Source organism: Gastrolobium bilobum, unplaced genomic scaffold, assembly GCF_033153095.1.
Source record: "Gastrolobium bilobum isolate Gb01-03AN ecotype WA unplaced genomic scaffold, APGP_CSIRO_Gbil_v1 utg69057, whole genome shotgun sequence".
NCBI lineage: Eukaryota > Viridiplantae > Streptophyta > Magnoliopsida > Fabales > Fabaceae > Gastrolobium > Gastrolobium bilobum.
In genome coordinates, this window is record NW_026895406.1 from 2,935 (window position 1) to 18,918 (window position 15,984).

The 15,984-nt window shown below is 37.2% G+C and overlaps 1 protein-coding gene across 1 annotated transcript; it reads right to left on the reverse strand.

Moving 5' to 3' along the window:
- Positions 1-14,435: 14,435 nt before the first annotated feature.
- Positions 14,436-15,573, reverse strand: LOC133309795 (large ribosomal subunit protein eL21z/eL21y-like). The gene is made up of 2 exons (XM_061510626.1): positions 15,268-15,573; positions 14,436-14,834 (listed from the first exon to the last, which is right to left on the reverse strand). Exons 1-2 carry the CDS (start codon positions 15,502-15,504, stop codon positions 14,577-14,579), a joined length of 495 nt encoding a protein of 164 aa, XP_061366610.1. The 5' UTR covers positions 15,505-15,573; the 3' UTR covers positions 14,436-14,576.
- Positions 15,574-15,984: the final 411 nt, after the last annotated feature.

Here is a 15,984-nt window from a genome sequence, read left to right on the forward strand (position 1 = left end):
GAGGAGTTGTGTTCGAATCGTGCCAAACATAGCATTGTCCAGGCCTAATAGAAATTGGTAGACCCTATCATCTGCCATTTCTTTGGTGATATATTGTGTAACAGGACAATTGGAGCCATGAGGGCAATCTGGTAAGGCTCGTGCAGGATCAAGTTCATCCCAAGCACCTCTTAATTTGGTGTAATAATTGCTAATAGACATGCCTTGTTGTCGTAGCTGAAAAAGATTGGATTTGAGCTGATAAATTTTAGGAGCATTTTGAATAGAGTACCTTTCGCGTAGATCATCCCATAGTGCTTTAGCAGTGGAGAAATAATGAATATATGGCTTGAGAAGTGGATTAATAGTGTTGTGGATCCAGCTGTTGATCATGGAGTTGCAAAGTGTCCAAGCGTGGGTTTCATCAGATGCTACAGCAGCAGGTTTGTGAATGGAGCCATCTATGAAACCGATTTTGTTCTTTGCAAGGAGTGCATTTTTGAATGCTTTGGCCCACACATCATAGTTGGTTTCACCTTTTAACACAACATTGGTGAGAAATAAACCAGGGCTATCAGATGTGGGCATGAAAAATGGGGAACGAGGATCAGACGGTGTAAGGGTAGGGTTGGTTGCATTGGCATTAGCATTGATATTGACAGCGGAAGAATCTGAATCAGAATCAGCCATTGGGAAAGTGGATCGATACCTTCAAATTGATACCATATAGAAAACTAAGAGGATTTGAATATGTTGTTATATTTAATGAAATGGCTGATAGCCAATATATACACAAGTCGGTTATACAGAATCAAGGAGGATCAACTAGAATAAAGTATACTGTTCAACAAACTATACATGGAATAATAACAAACTATTCTTGCTAAAAACTAGGACTTAGTTGCTAAAGGATAAGATCAAAGGTGATCTTCTCCTAACAGATATGGATTTTTTTATGTCATATATATAGAGAAAATTATTTGTCATTTTAAAGGACATAGATCTGTCTCTGCTTAAGTGAAACTGCTATGTTTTTGTATTTTTTACCTTCTCTCTTGTCCACAAAATTAGGATGAGAGAAAAGGTGAGAGTATTGTAGATTAGAGAGAAAGTAAAAAAACAACTAAAACACAGTAGTTTCACTTAAAAGACACAAGCTTATATACTTTAAAATGACAAATATTTTCTCTCTCTATATATATATATGGGTTTATCGTTTCTCAAGCTGCTTGACATAATCTTATCTCTGGCTACTAAATCATAACCGTACAAAGATAGATCAATGGTGATAAAGGAAGAGAGAGAAAAAGGGAATCATAACCATTCAAATGTGAATTAATTAATATAAGAAAATAAATAAATAAAACAACGTAGTTTTGGGGTAGCCGAAGATAAACTTATCTCAAGCTGCTTGAGAAATATTTTTCCATATATATATATATATATATATATATGGGGGGTCGATATACTTACCATAAAAAAAGTTTACCACTCTTACAACCAACTTAATTACCGTTAATTTTCGTCAATCGAACGGTTATAATTTATTGAGAATTAATAATTAATTAATAAGTGTGACTCAATAAATATTAGTAATTCCCGATAAATTATAACTCTTAGATTAATGAAAATCAACAGTGATTAAATTGGTTGTAAGAGGGGTAAATTTTTTTGGTAGTAAGTGGATCTGTTCCCTATATATATATATGGCTCAAGTTACGTTTGTAGCTTTTCTTTTACAACCTCAATTATGTACTCTGGAGAGTACATACACTTGAGAATGTACTCTTTGGAATACATAGTTGAGGTTGTAAGAGTTGTAAGAAAAAATTATAAATGCAACCCTTATATATATAGAGAGAGAGAGAGGGGGGGATATTTTTACTCCATCTTAACCATTGATTTTCGTCCATCTAAATGTTATAGTTTAGGAAGTCATACTAATTAATTAATTATTAATTACACTACACGAGATCTGCGCACCAAGAGATAATTGTGAAACAAGGATGATTCGGTAAGCATACCAATGTACTAGGTCTTAAATCGCTTCTGCATAGATCCAATAATTCCTTCAAGGTGACCATGTCAAATGAGAAAAAAAAATTTCCTCCTAGATGGGGAACTCTTCATAAATTTTTTTTTCCTTGAACTTCCCTAACAATCATACCTTCTTCCCTTTGGTTGATGAGCCGAGCCAACAACTATCAAGTTAATTAGGCTTGGGTACATCGATCTGATTGGTACTTTTGTTTTCAATAGAACAAAAGGAAATTAGGAAGAAATAACAAAATGGTTTAGATCGGATTAATATTGAATCAGTATATCGTGTTTGTAATTAAACCCCAAAATAAAAGTAATTAATCACCGGAATTCTGAATTTCTAATTGTGTCATTCATTGGGTTTAGTTGGACTAAAGATTTGTAAATCCAATTAAACACGAAGTACACATTTTATTTTAGATTGAATATGTTCAAAGGTCAACCAAACCTAATAATAAACGCCATTTATTAAAAGTTTGCTAGTTATTAATATTATGCGTAACAAAAATTAAAAATTCAACAGCGTGGCAAACGCAGCAATTATTTTCTACCAAAATTCCTTAGGAATCGGACATATTCATCCTTTCTAGTGGGGTTGTACGACGGAGGAAGAGGATTTGTGTTTCACCAACTCCACATATTCAAATCTTATCCATACCTACAGTAGAATTTATCCAAATCAGATGAAGGAGAGGAATCATTATATTACGTTACTCTTTTTTGTTAATTTTTTTTTTGTTTTCGTGGCGGTGGCCCCACCCATGCACAAAAAATAAAATAAAAATATCTAGAACTTTAACTTTAAGTTGCAAAATTCCTTCATTTACCCCAACTTGTGATTTATCTATATTCATCCGCTTGCGCTATGCGTAGATACGAAAGTGAAACAATAAGATTAGTTTGAGTAACTGCTTGGCTTGTTAGATTTATAACTACATATCAAGTTTTACCAACTTTCTTAAAACTATAACCCATTTGCGCCTGCCTAGGCGTGAAAGTTATATCACGTGGTGTGCTTTGCTTGCTTCAAACTAGTCCCACTATTTTTCGTGGTTCGTTGAGTAACCTAAACCTTAGTGCAAGCCATATATATTTAAGGGCTCGAAATAATTATCAATAACCTGCATGTAAAACGATTTATAATATTTTAATTAGACAAGAACATTTTTTTTTTCCCTTAAAAATATGCCGCCGAGTTTGAGTGTTCCAAGGGTGGTCGTCCAAGTCTTGACGTATATTATTAACATAATACTTTTCTTTAAAATAAATAACAATTATAATCAACCTATTATAAAACTGATTAGATGAGAATTATACAAATATATGGTAAAGTGTGCACGAAGTCACTTTGCGGGTCGTAAGAAGGTCATGTAAGAAGGACATGATTTCCAAATCCAATGGACAAGAAGGCTTCAAAAGAGAGTAATCTATATTCATTAGGTACTAAAGGAATATAGATTAGTTAGTTTCATAATCTTGATCCAATATTATTTTTATTACCAATATAAGGAGATTCATCAAATCAATAAAACCAAAGTTTTGAAGATTAAACCAAAGAGTAAAAGATAAAATCAAAGTGTAGAAAAAATCTATAAGAAATTGTTTGCTAACAATACCTCCACAACTTATAGAAAATTAACAACTTCTGGGATACCAACTTTAAACATAGAAATAGATGAAAAAGAATAAAACTAAGAGAATGAAGTTCTCTCCCAATATTACATTTCCCTTTCTTTCTCCTTCTATTTTTCTCTTTTTCATTTTTTTTGGCATGTATTAGAAATATGGAAAGAATTGATTGGTTGATTGATTTGTACATAATTGGATCCCTTATATAGAAGAGCAAATAGAAGATTCTAGAATATTACAATAATACATATGATTCAAATCTAAACTTAAATGCAAATAGTATCCTAATGATTTAAATCTAAAAGTAAATGCAAATAGTAACGTCATCCTATAATTCAAATCAAATATGATAGTATCCTAACACTTCCCCTCAAGTTGTAGCATGAAGACATGAAGTGTCTAACTTGCTGAATAGAAAATGAAACTGCTTCTTGCCAAGTGCTTTGGTAAAAGATATTGTCCAACTGGAATTCACTGCGAACATGCAATATTTTTAGCAAAAAGAGTGTGTTGAAAATGTCCAAGATGGCAAACAAAGGAAAGCTCGAATGAGCTTCAATGGTGGTCAAGAACATACACCCCACGACAATTAGTGGCGGCAGTAGCCAAGACAGATCTGAAACAGGTCTTGAAAGAGAAGACTAACACCTGAAGCCAAACCAACCAGGAACAAGTTTGGGAGAAGAATAGACTGGAATGAACATCAGTAATAAGAAAACGTCGGCCGAAAAATAAAAACAGCCAAAGAAGAGGGACATAGTGTTGGAAATCGACAATCACACAGAATCGAGAAAACAGAAAAAGAGATAGAGTAGAGAGATTGACACGATGATTTACCCTGGTTCACCCAATATAGGCTACGTCCAGCTTGTCTGTACTATATTCACCTCACCGCCACTCGTTACAAGTCTCTCGGTTTACAAGGCAAATATAAATAGGATTACAAGAAACCCTAACAGCAGCTATTCATGGGCCCAAGCCCACACTGCTAAGAAAATTACAATAGAAACAGAGGCCTAAACATTACCTAGCCTCTACGGTCTGCTGACCCCGACAATTAGGGCCATCATCATCATGTGAAGTATGAGCCATACCCAACATTCTCCCACTTGGTGAATGCTTCACATGTTTCTTCAATCCCAAAGCATCTGTACACCATTCAAACTTCTCCGAAGTCACTGCCTTGGTCAGAAAATCAGCATTGTTGACCTTTGTGTCAACCTTCTCCAGCAATACAACCTTGTCTTCAATCTTCTCTCTGATGAAGTGGTACTGTATGCCGATATGCTTGGTCCTCGCATGGAAACCTGGGTTCTTAGCCAAGAAAATGGCGCTCTGACTGTCACACCCAACGATCATCTCTCCTTGTGCAAAGCCAAGCTCTTTGCACAACCTCCGTAACCAAATAGCTTCCTTAACAGCATGTGTCAAGGCCATGTACTCAGCCTCTGTAGAAGATAAAGCAACAGTGCTCTACCTCTTACTCATCCAACTGATAGCTCCGCCAAATGAAGAAACAACATATCCACTTGTAGATCTTCTACTATCAATGTCACCTCCCCAATCAGCATCCACAAAGCATCTCAGCTCTAACAATGTCTGTCCCCTTGAGCCCTTCACGCCTTCATAGCATAACCCAAGGTCAGACGTACCACGAAGATAGCGGAACACACGCTTCACAGCCGTCCAATGCTCATTTCCTGGCTTGGACATATACCTGCTCAATACTCCCACTGCTTGAGCAATATCAGGTCGAGTACAAATCATGGCATACATCAGACTCCCTAATGCACTAGCATAAGGAACTGACGCCATCTCTTCTTTTTCTTCTTCAGTCTTGGGACACTGGTCAGCCGATAACTTAGAACCAGTAGACATGGGAGTCAACACAGGCTTGCAGTCAGTCATCTTGAATTTCTTCAGAACATCTTCTATGTACTTCTGCTGACTTAACCATAATCTTCGTTTGTCACGCTCCCTCTTAATCTGCATACCCAAGATCACATTTGCAGCGCCTAGATCTTTCATTTCAAACTGCTTTGCTAGCAGTCCTTTAACAGTGCTGATCATTTTCAAACTGTTTCCAACGAGTAACATGTCGTCAACATACAAAGTTAGAATAACAAAGTCACCTTCTAACCTTTTCACATAAACACAATGATCAGCATCACAACGGTCAAAGCCAAGCTTCAGCACATAAGTGTCGAACTTCATGTACCACATCCTTGGGGACTGCTTCAGGCCATACAGAGATTTATTCAGCTTGCAGACTAGCTCCTCTTTGCCTCTTGTAATGAACCCCTCTGGTTGCTTCATGAAAATAACCTCCTCCAAATCACCATGAAGAAAAGTTGTCTTCACATCCAGCTGCTCCACCTCTAGGTCATATGCAGCTGCTACAGACAAAACCAGTCTTATGGAATTTAACTTTGCAACAGGTGAAAATACCTCACCATAATCAACCCCTTCTGTCTGTGAATATCCCTTTGCAACCAATCGAGCCTTGTAGCGTTCAATCTTCCCATTGGCACCAACCTTCTTCTTGAACACCCACTTGCAACCAATTGCTTTTCGGTCTGCAGGTAGATTCACCAAACTCCAAGTTTGGTTTTTCATCAGAGACTTCATCTCTTCTTTCATAGCTTCCTCCCACTGTTTGGCATCCTCCGAGCTCCTCGCATGTTTTACAGTGCTCGGATCATCACCTGTAATACTAAATGCACAAACATCATCACTAGCACACAGGATATAATTTTCAGGTGTATACCTCTCAGATGGTCTTCTTTCCCTCGTGGATCTCCTCAGCACTGGTGCTTCAACCTCAGCCTCAGTTTCAGAAAATTCATCCTCTACCTCATTATATTCAGTAGCTTCAGAATTCAAATTTTCCAATTCAATCTGTGAGTTTATTGTCAAACCCACATCCAACTCCACCGTCTGTGACTTTTCAGGAGCTTCAGGAAAAATCTGATTCAACTTAGATTCTCTGAATACAACGTCTCTGCTGTAAGTTACACTTCTAGTATCCGGATTCCACAACTTATAACCTTTGACGCCATCCTTGTACCCAATAAAGATACACTTTTCAGATTTACTGTCAAGCTTGTTACTTTTCTCCTTGGGTACGTGCATATAAGCTTCACAGCCAAACACTCTGATATGAGATACGTCTGGCCTTTTTTTAAACAGTGCTTCATACGGAGTCTTCTCCTTCAAAGCTGATGTAGGAGATCTGTTCTTCAGATAACAAGCAGTAGCCACTGCCTCTGCCCAAAACTCAGTTGCCAAGCCTGCACCGCTCAGCATACTCCGTGCTTTCTCCATGAGAGATCGATTCAACCTCTCTGCCACCCCATTCTGTTGAGGTGAGTAGGGCGTAGTCTTCTGTCTTACAATCCCATTGCTCACACAAAACTGGTCAAATTTTGTTGAACAGAACTTCCATCCATTGTCAGTTCTCAACACCTTGATTTTTTGATCAAATTGATTTTCCACCAAAGCCTTGAACTCGCAGAATTTATCGAACACTTCATCCTTGCTGCGCAAGAAATATAACCACACATATCTTGAAAAATCATCAGTAAAAGAAACATAATACCTTGATTTTCCATGTGATGCTACAGGTGTGGGGCCAAACACGTCGCTGTGTATCAAGTCCAGAACCCCCTCAGCTCTTCCTCCTATGGAATCAAAAGATACCTGATTTTGCTTCCCTTGCAGGCAATGCTCGCAAAATCCAAACCCCATAGAGCAGCTCGGAATTCCATCCACCAACTTCTTTGATGTTAGAGTCTCCAGACCTTTTCCTCCAATATGCCCCAGCCTTCTATGCCATAACATAGCAGTGTCCTCCTCCGCCTGTTCTGAAACATAGCTTTCTCCACTGAATACTGTGCTACCCAGCAGTTTCCACAATTTACCATGACGCTCTCCTCTTGCAATAACCAAAGCTCCTCGAGTCAGCTTGCAAGAATACTTGTCACTGCTAAAATTAATACCAGCATCTGCCATACTACCAACGGAGATCAGATTTCTGGTAAGCCCCGGAATATGCATCACACCCGGCAGATTCTTGACTGTCCCGTCACTCATCTTCAGCTTTACCTTCCCACGCCCCACAATTGCATGAGTCGTGTCATCTCCCATTCTAACTGTACCGCCAGAATACGATTCATAGGTGCAGAACCACTCCCTATGAGGTGTCATATGAAACGATGCTCCAGTGTCAATAATCCAATCATTACAGTCATTATGACTGTCAAACGCCATGTACAGGTCCCCTGTACTATCATCATCATCCTTCTTTGTACCCGAAGCAGACGGTTATGAATCATCCCGCTTCTCAGGACCTACACTTTTACTTCTGCAATTCCTTCTCAGATGTCCAACCTTTTTGCACCTCCAGCACCTCATTTCAGATTTATCAGATTTATCACGGGACTTTGATCGTCCCCTCGATCTTCCTCTGTGACCAGACTTTGATTTGTCATCACTCCTCCCTCTAGCAACCAGAGCCTCATTGTTGGTACCTTCAGAACCTACCCTTCTCATCTCCTCAGACAATAAGGCAGCAACAATCGTCTCAAACGACAGTTTATTAACACTAGTACCAATTGACACAATGAGAGTTGGGCAGTGAACACAACAAGGTGCAAGCTTTGTCTTCCTCGTCCAGGTTAATGTCTATAGACGAAAGTTATGCACAAATAGTATTAAATTCATTTAAATGAGCAGAGAAAGAATCACCTTCGCTCATCCGCAGATTATACAGCCTCCTTCGCAGGAACAGCTTGTTCACGAGTGACTTGCTCTGATAGAGACTTCCCAGCTTCGTCCAGAGATCCTTCGCGGTCTTCTCAGAAGTTACGTTACCAGAACGTTATCAGCCAGGCATAACCAGATCAGGCTTCGCGCCTTTCGATCGTCTCTGGTCCACGCCTTCAACTCCTTCGACTCGCCATCACCTGACGTTTCTTCACCGACAGGTTTTGTTGGTACGGACGACTTATCATCTTCGATCACGTACCACACGTCCCTGTCAACGAGCAGAGCCTCCGTCTTCAGCTTCCATAACTCGAACCCTTTTCCTCCGAACTTTTCAACCTCGACCCGTGATTGGCCAGTCGACATCCTCTCCAGATCAATTTCGCAGTTTTATCTATGCCAAGAAAAAACCCTAAATCGCGAAACCCCAATCTGTCACAGGAACCCTGGTCGCAGAACCAAAGCTCTGATACCAATTGTTGGAAATCGACAATCACACAGAATCGAGAAAACAGAAAAAGAGATAAGAGTAGAGAGATAGACACGATGATTTACCCTGGTTCACCCAATATAGGCTACGTCCAGCTTGTCTGTACTATATTCACCTCGCCGCCACTCGTTATAAGTCTCTCGGTTTACAAGGCAAATATAAATAGGATTACAAGAAACCCTAACAGCAGCTATTCATGGGCCCAAGCCCAAACTGCTAAGAAAATTACAATAGAAACAGAGGCCTAAACATTACCTAGCCTCTACGGGCCTGGGGGCGTTGCCCCCCGGACCCCCGCCCGTTCACCTGGGAGCGGGACCCCAGTTGCCTTTCTGCTGACCCCGACAATTAGGGCCAACATCATCATGTGAAGTATGAGCCATACCCAACAAATTATGCATCAAAATTTTGAAGGCATTAGGTAATTCTATAAACAAGAAGAGCTCGAGCAATAAAAGGAAAGGGTGACTACTTTGATAATGGTTTTGGAAGATCTGCAAAAGATGGTGCAGAATTTGACACATATTCGTACACCAATTTATAATTGCTGTAACATTACAAAATCAACTCAAACCCCTAACTCAGCTAATGATCCAGACAATGAAAGATGAAAATACTTATGATAATCATGACGACCGTCTTCACGATCACAGAAGGATAATTTTTATTTGATGTGGGTGAGTTCTCTCTCTTTTTTTTTTTTTACATTACTAAATTTTGTTGGATATAATATTTGATGCATTTGTATTTAGAGCAACATCAGGATGTTCCTTTAACATTTATTTACATTTTCTAATAGTATTGATATATTAGAGTGATAATTTATTGACTGGTTAACATTATTATGTTGTTATTGTTAGAATCCTATATTGGTTAGTGATCCCTCTTATTATTGTTCTGCATTGGATGGAAAATGTTCCATATTTATTAATGAGTTTAATATAATTTTATTTTTCTACACACACAACAAAAGTGAGAGAGAAAGTGGAATGATGAAAGAGAGAGAAAAATATATAAACCCCATATTTGATGTGTGTGTAGAAAAATGGAGTTACGTTAAGTAACATAACAAACATAAAACCCTTTATTAATAGCCCGTACGAGGCTTCTAATGTAGGAACAGTGACCAAAATAGCACTGTTCCTCAACTTTTTTCCCTAAATGCCACGTCAATAGTGTTAATTTCCAATATGCCATGTGGACAAGCTTGCTGGACACTGTAGCGAGCTCAGTTTGCTGATGTGTCACGTTCTTAGTGGACATCAAGTTCGCTACTCTAGGCAGCAAACTTGGTTACAATTAATGCACCTTCACGTTTTCACCTACCACGATGACACATGGCAGACATGCAACGAAGTTCGCTAGGGCGGGCAGCGAACTTCGTGCATGTCTGCCAAGTGGTGTGATAGGTGAAAACGTGCAGATGCATTAATTGCAACCAAGTTCGCTATCTAGAGTAGCGAACTTGTCCACATGACATATTGGAAATTAACATTGTTGGTGTGACATTTAAAAAAAATAGTTGGAGAACTGTGACATTTTGATCACTATTTCTCTAATGTATATGTATGTATTGAGCTAATGATTTTGACAATATTAAAAAATTGTCCAAATATAGTGAATATCGTTGAGTTGTGTCAAAATGATATGCATGGTGATTAGTATCTAACTGCATATTGCCAGATTTTGGTAGCAATACCTATGTAGGTTTCATCCAACCAAGTACAGAATAGGATTCTGTTCAGTACCTGTGCTCAAAATTTCAACCGAGTTGTGAACATGTGAAAGATCCCCAATAAGAACATTAACCAAAATGTTATTATTTGGCAAAATTTTTATTCAAATGTCACGCGAATAGTACATTTTACCAACTGCCATATGTCATAATTTGCTATCACTGGTAGCGAACTTCGTGGCCAATGATTTTGTGACACGTGATCATATTGCGTACCAAATTCGCTACCACTCGTAGCGAACTTAGTCTAGTCAGTTTTTCATACAAAAGTGTGTCACGTGTCACAAAATTATTGACGGACGAAGTTTGCTACCAGTTGTACCGAATTACGTCATGTGTCTTTATGATAAAAAATACTATTCACATAGCATTTGGATAAAAAATTTGCCAAAAAGTGGCATTTTGATGGATGTTCCTCCCAAATCAGCATCTTCGACGAAATTGGATGGTCGTAGAGATGTCAAAATGGGTTATAACACGTGGGTCGACCCGCGATACGAAAATTCTTGTTCGAGTTGACTCGTAAAAAAATTCATGTTGTGTTCGTATTAGAAAAAAATGACCCGTAAAAAATTCGTGTCGTGTTGTGTCACGTGTCAAATTCGTGCCGACTTGTATCTTTTTATTTATTATTATTATTTTTAATTTTAACCTTTTTTTGGTCAATTACTATTTTCACCTTTATTTTGTGTGTTTTATCAACTTATAAATAATTTGTGTCGTATTGATATATTCGTATATGTTAAATTGTGAACCCATTTTTTACTGTCGAAATCTTCCGCCCCTTTTTCTACTGAACTACTCCATCTCAATTTTCCTTGGAGTTAATGCATCAAGACTTTTGACGGAAAATGGGCGTCACAATTTTCACGAAATTTGTACGTCAACATTTTCTATGGATTTTCATTGGAAAACTTCATTGATATTACCACAGAAATATAACGTCACATATTTCAACGAACATAATCAGTTGAAATCTTTGATGAAAAATAGATCTAGAAGGGATAAAGAAGAGTCAAAGCAACCTCTAATTCTGAATTAGGTTATCGATAAAAAAAAATTTATCCGAAAATCATGATTTTTAAAAATATGATGAGAAAATGAGTTTTCTGAAAATGTTATGAAAAAGTAGTTTGGTAGACTAAAATATTCTCGGAAATATTGAATTAATTTTCTTGATACTATGTTTAGTTGTATTAAATTTTTCCTTATCATGGAAATCCTGAAATACGACCCCTAAATGGTATTTTCAAAAAAAATTACACACAAAATAAAATCTCGAAAAAATCAGATTATCAGAAAAAAATTTAAAAATCTTGTACCAAACGTAAGTAAATAAAATTACCACTTTCAATTTTCTGAAAATCCTAAAAAAAATATTGTACCAAACAGCCCCTAAGAGAATTCTGACATGAGAGTAAGTAATCTTATTGGATTTTGATTTAGTATGGGTTATTTCTCAATTCCATATAGTTTAACTAAATTTTCAATTAAATCCTAACTAATTATGAATTTTTATAATTAAGTTTCTAAAACGTGTAATTGTAATACAAAATAGGGTGCACATCACTTTAAACATCTGTTAATAACTCATGCCTCGTAGATATGAAGTATCTAAATTCACTTAATGCAGTTAGAACAAATAAATTTTAGGACTACGTTTGAAGTGACACAATAAATATGTGGAGCCCATGACACATATGTGGGCCCCATGTAGGATAAAAAAATCTTGTAACGTGACATAAGAAAAACAAAACTCTAACTTTATGCATAGCTCAACGTATAAACATGGTATACCAATAAATCAATTTTTATTTTTATGTTCTTATATGTGTGTTCCTTAATATGATTCATCAGAAACCATATAAGGTAATAAGATACAGTATTATAGTAATTGTAAGACACAGGTAAGAAGCACAAAAGCATGGAGACTAGAAAAGAATTATAGCGGGGGATCTTTACAATAATATGAGCAGGAGCAAGTGGCGTCCTTGCATTCTCCAATGCCATACGGTTCTTTAGAGCACTCTTGAAAGCATTTCTGCGACTCACATTTGCTTAAATGGATCAGCTTGTGGCACCAATGTTCTGGGATCCTCACCCCATGAGCGCGGCCTCGCACTACAAAATCAGAGGCTAATCCAGCTTCCCTCGGAAAATTGGATAATGATCAACGAACCTTCACTATTAGAATAAGAAACGGAAAGAAAAGAAAAGAAAAGAAAAGAAAAACGAATAAACCAATGCATATCTTGTGCAGTACGTACGACATAAATTGATACACCTTTATCATCTTTAATGATAAAAACAAAATTCAATACAACTTCTTCAATAGAATACTTATTGGCAAGTCATTGCTCTACCTCTTCTTGTCTATTAGTTAACCTTTATTAAGCTCATATAAACCTACAAATCATAAGGAATTATACTATGCTTTCTGTATCTTAGTAAGAGAGAGACTGGAGGAGGAGGCATAAAGACAGAGGAATACAGAGATTAGATTATCTGAAGTTGATACAGTAAGGGAAGGAAGGTAAAGGATCTAAGGAAGATGATTAATACCTGAAAAAATAAGCATGAGTAGGAGATGGGAGAGTAGTTTAGGTGTTTTCATCTTCCAACGTCCACTTGCTCCTCCAAATTGTCTCAAGGTCTTTGTGACAAGGTGTAGGAACTGGGAAGAGTATGGGTATGGGTATATACATACAAATAACTCGAGTTGCCACGTTCTTTAAGAACTGACAGCTGTTGTCTTGGGTCGGAAAGGAGTGATGAAGAAGGGAGAAACACCCGTCAATATGGGGCATGCCAGATACCTCGTCTTTGGCCCCGAGTCTTTATCTGTGAAACAATTTTAACGTAAAAGAGTATTAACAAATCAAGGTATATATCTACTAATCCAAATATATATGCTTTTTCTGACAAGTTCCTTTCCTTTAGAACTTATTCTTTCCCTTGTACTTACTCAACATCTTTTAATGAAATTCAATAGTAAATTGATTTCAACAGTAAATTGAGTCATGTGATAGGTTCTTAAAATTTTACGATGGAATGCTTTTGTTGCTGTTCTTAAAAGTTTTGAACTAGGAAATACTATCCTGTCCAAAGAATTATTTCTTCCATATTTGCTGTATCAAAATTGATTTGAAGGTCCTACCAATGCTCTCCGTTCTTAATTATTTTGTTTTTAAAATATTGAACGGTGAACAATTTCTCCCGGATCATATTATTCCTTCGCTCAAACTTTGCTCGTCTAAATCATCAAACTAACGTTCGTACGATAAGAAAAAGGCTCTGTCATTGCCATCCAATAATTTTGAGAACGAAAACATAAATCCACAATACAACAGTCTAAGCGAGAATTTTTTTTTAATTAAAAAAAAAAAACACTATTTCTCACGGCTTGCTAATTATAAAAATACAATTATTTAATTACAAAAATGTTAAACGAAAGAACTAAAACTCAAGGAAATCCTAGATTAAAATTTGCAAGGTACTCGAAAAACACTCCGCCCAAAAACTCAACTTTTCACCATAACAGATTTGCTAAAAACAAAATTATTCAATTATGTGTTATATATTCGAACCCAAGCTTGTTCAATGAATTTACCGAGGACCTTGGTGTCTTGGTTAAATTGTTATTTTCTAAAGTCAGAAGCAATGCAACGATGTATAAACCACCACTACAAACAATGTTTCCTAGAAGCAATGTGTGCCCAGACGTGCCACAAGCAATATTTCATAAATCAAACGATAAAAATGGTAGAAGAATACAGTAAAGCATATTAACGAGCAAAATAGATCATAACCTTGTATCTAGAATTAAACAAGACAAAACTTGAGTCTGATTGTTCAATAATATTAAGGCTCTTCAATGAAAAACAAAAAAGGACTGAAATCCAAACAAAACTACGCAGTCCAGCAAACAGGAAGAAAAAACTAGTAGCCGCCTTTAAGATCATTAACGACATCATATGGAATTGGTGTGACAGTCTCCAATGTAGCACCTTCAACCATGAAACCTGGTTTAGGACCCTGAGGCTGTCTCTTGGTGCTGATGACCTCACCCTTAGCCTTGGCCTCAGCCTTCAATTGATCATTCTTGATCTTCCTAAGGCGGAACTCCTCAGTGCACCTTGATGGCATCACATGCTCCACTCGGACATGAATCCTCTTTCGGATTATTCTGTTCCCAACCTGGATCACACACATTATTTGAATAAGATAGGGCTACTTTTATCAATTGTAACAAGCAGAAAGTCACAAGCCGAACCAAAGAACAAGGCAGAGGGGAACTGAAGAGCAAATTACTAAATCAAAAGAACAGAGCACAAAAGTTCATCGTCATCCAAAACGTAGTATGAAGGGCTAAAAATAAACATAGCAGCATAATGACGCATCATCAAATAAACCTTCAAATTAACATCTAACAATTGAGGGAATACAGCAGCACTATTAAATCTAGGTCAAAAACGGTACAAGAGTATAACTAAAAAACAATAATAACAAACAATTAGAGATCTAATACAAGAGATCCAATATCAAGAACCCGAAACGCAATCAGCATGTTATCTATTTTCAATTTCTAATGAGGAAGGAATTAAGAGAAAGGTGGAGGTAAAAGGTATACCTGTTTGTTGACCTCGACACCAATGGCGCGCTTGGTAACGTTCCAGACTCTTCCAGTGCGGCCATGGTAGAATTTGTGAGGCATACCCTTGTGGACGGCGCCATTGACCTTGATATCGACGTAGTCGCCGATGTGATAGGTCCTGAGGTATGTGGTAAGGGCGATGGTACCCTTCTTCCTGAATGGCCGAGAGAACGAGTCTCTGGTGCGGGACCTCAATCCATGACCAGCCGGCATCTTTACTCACCTAGGGTTTCTCTCCTTTTGCACGGCCAAGTGTAGAAGAAGCTATCACTCTTGAAGAATCTCCTTTCTACGTTTTTTATAGCTGATCCGATCCATCCCTAGGGTTTTGCTTATTGGTAATGATGGGCTTTGCTGTTGGGTATTTTAAATGGGCCGGACTAGCAAATCTTTAACCTTGTTCCTTTATGAATGACGACGATATTGGGCTTTAAATTACTTGCAGGTTATTAAACTTTCTTCTTCTTAGACTCCTGCTTTTTTTAATGATTTTGTTTACTTTTACATTTGTGAGATATTATATTAATCTTTTTGATCAATAGTTTATGAAAATTATAATTGTTATGACATAAAAACATACCAAAATTCCGTCACTAATAAATTTTTTTCTCTTTAAATAATAGATTCGGTGTTACAAATAATATTGTATAATTATTACATTAATTAAAGCTAACTTTGAAATTCATCATTTTT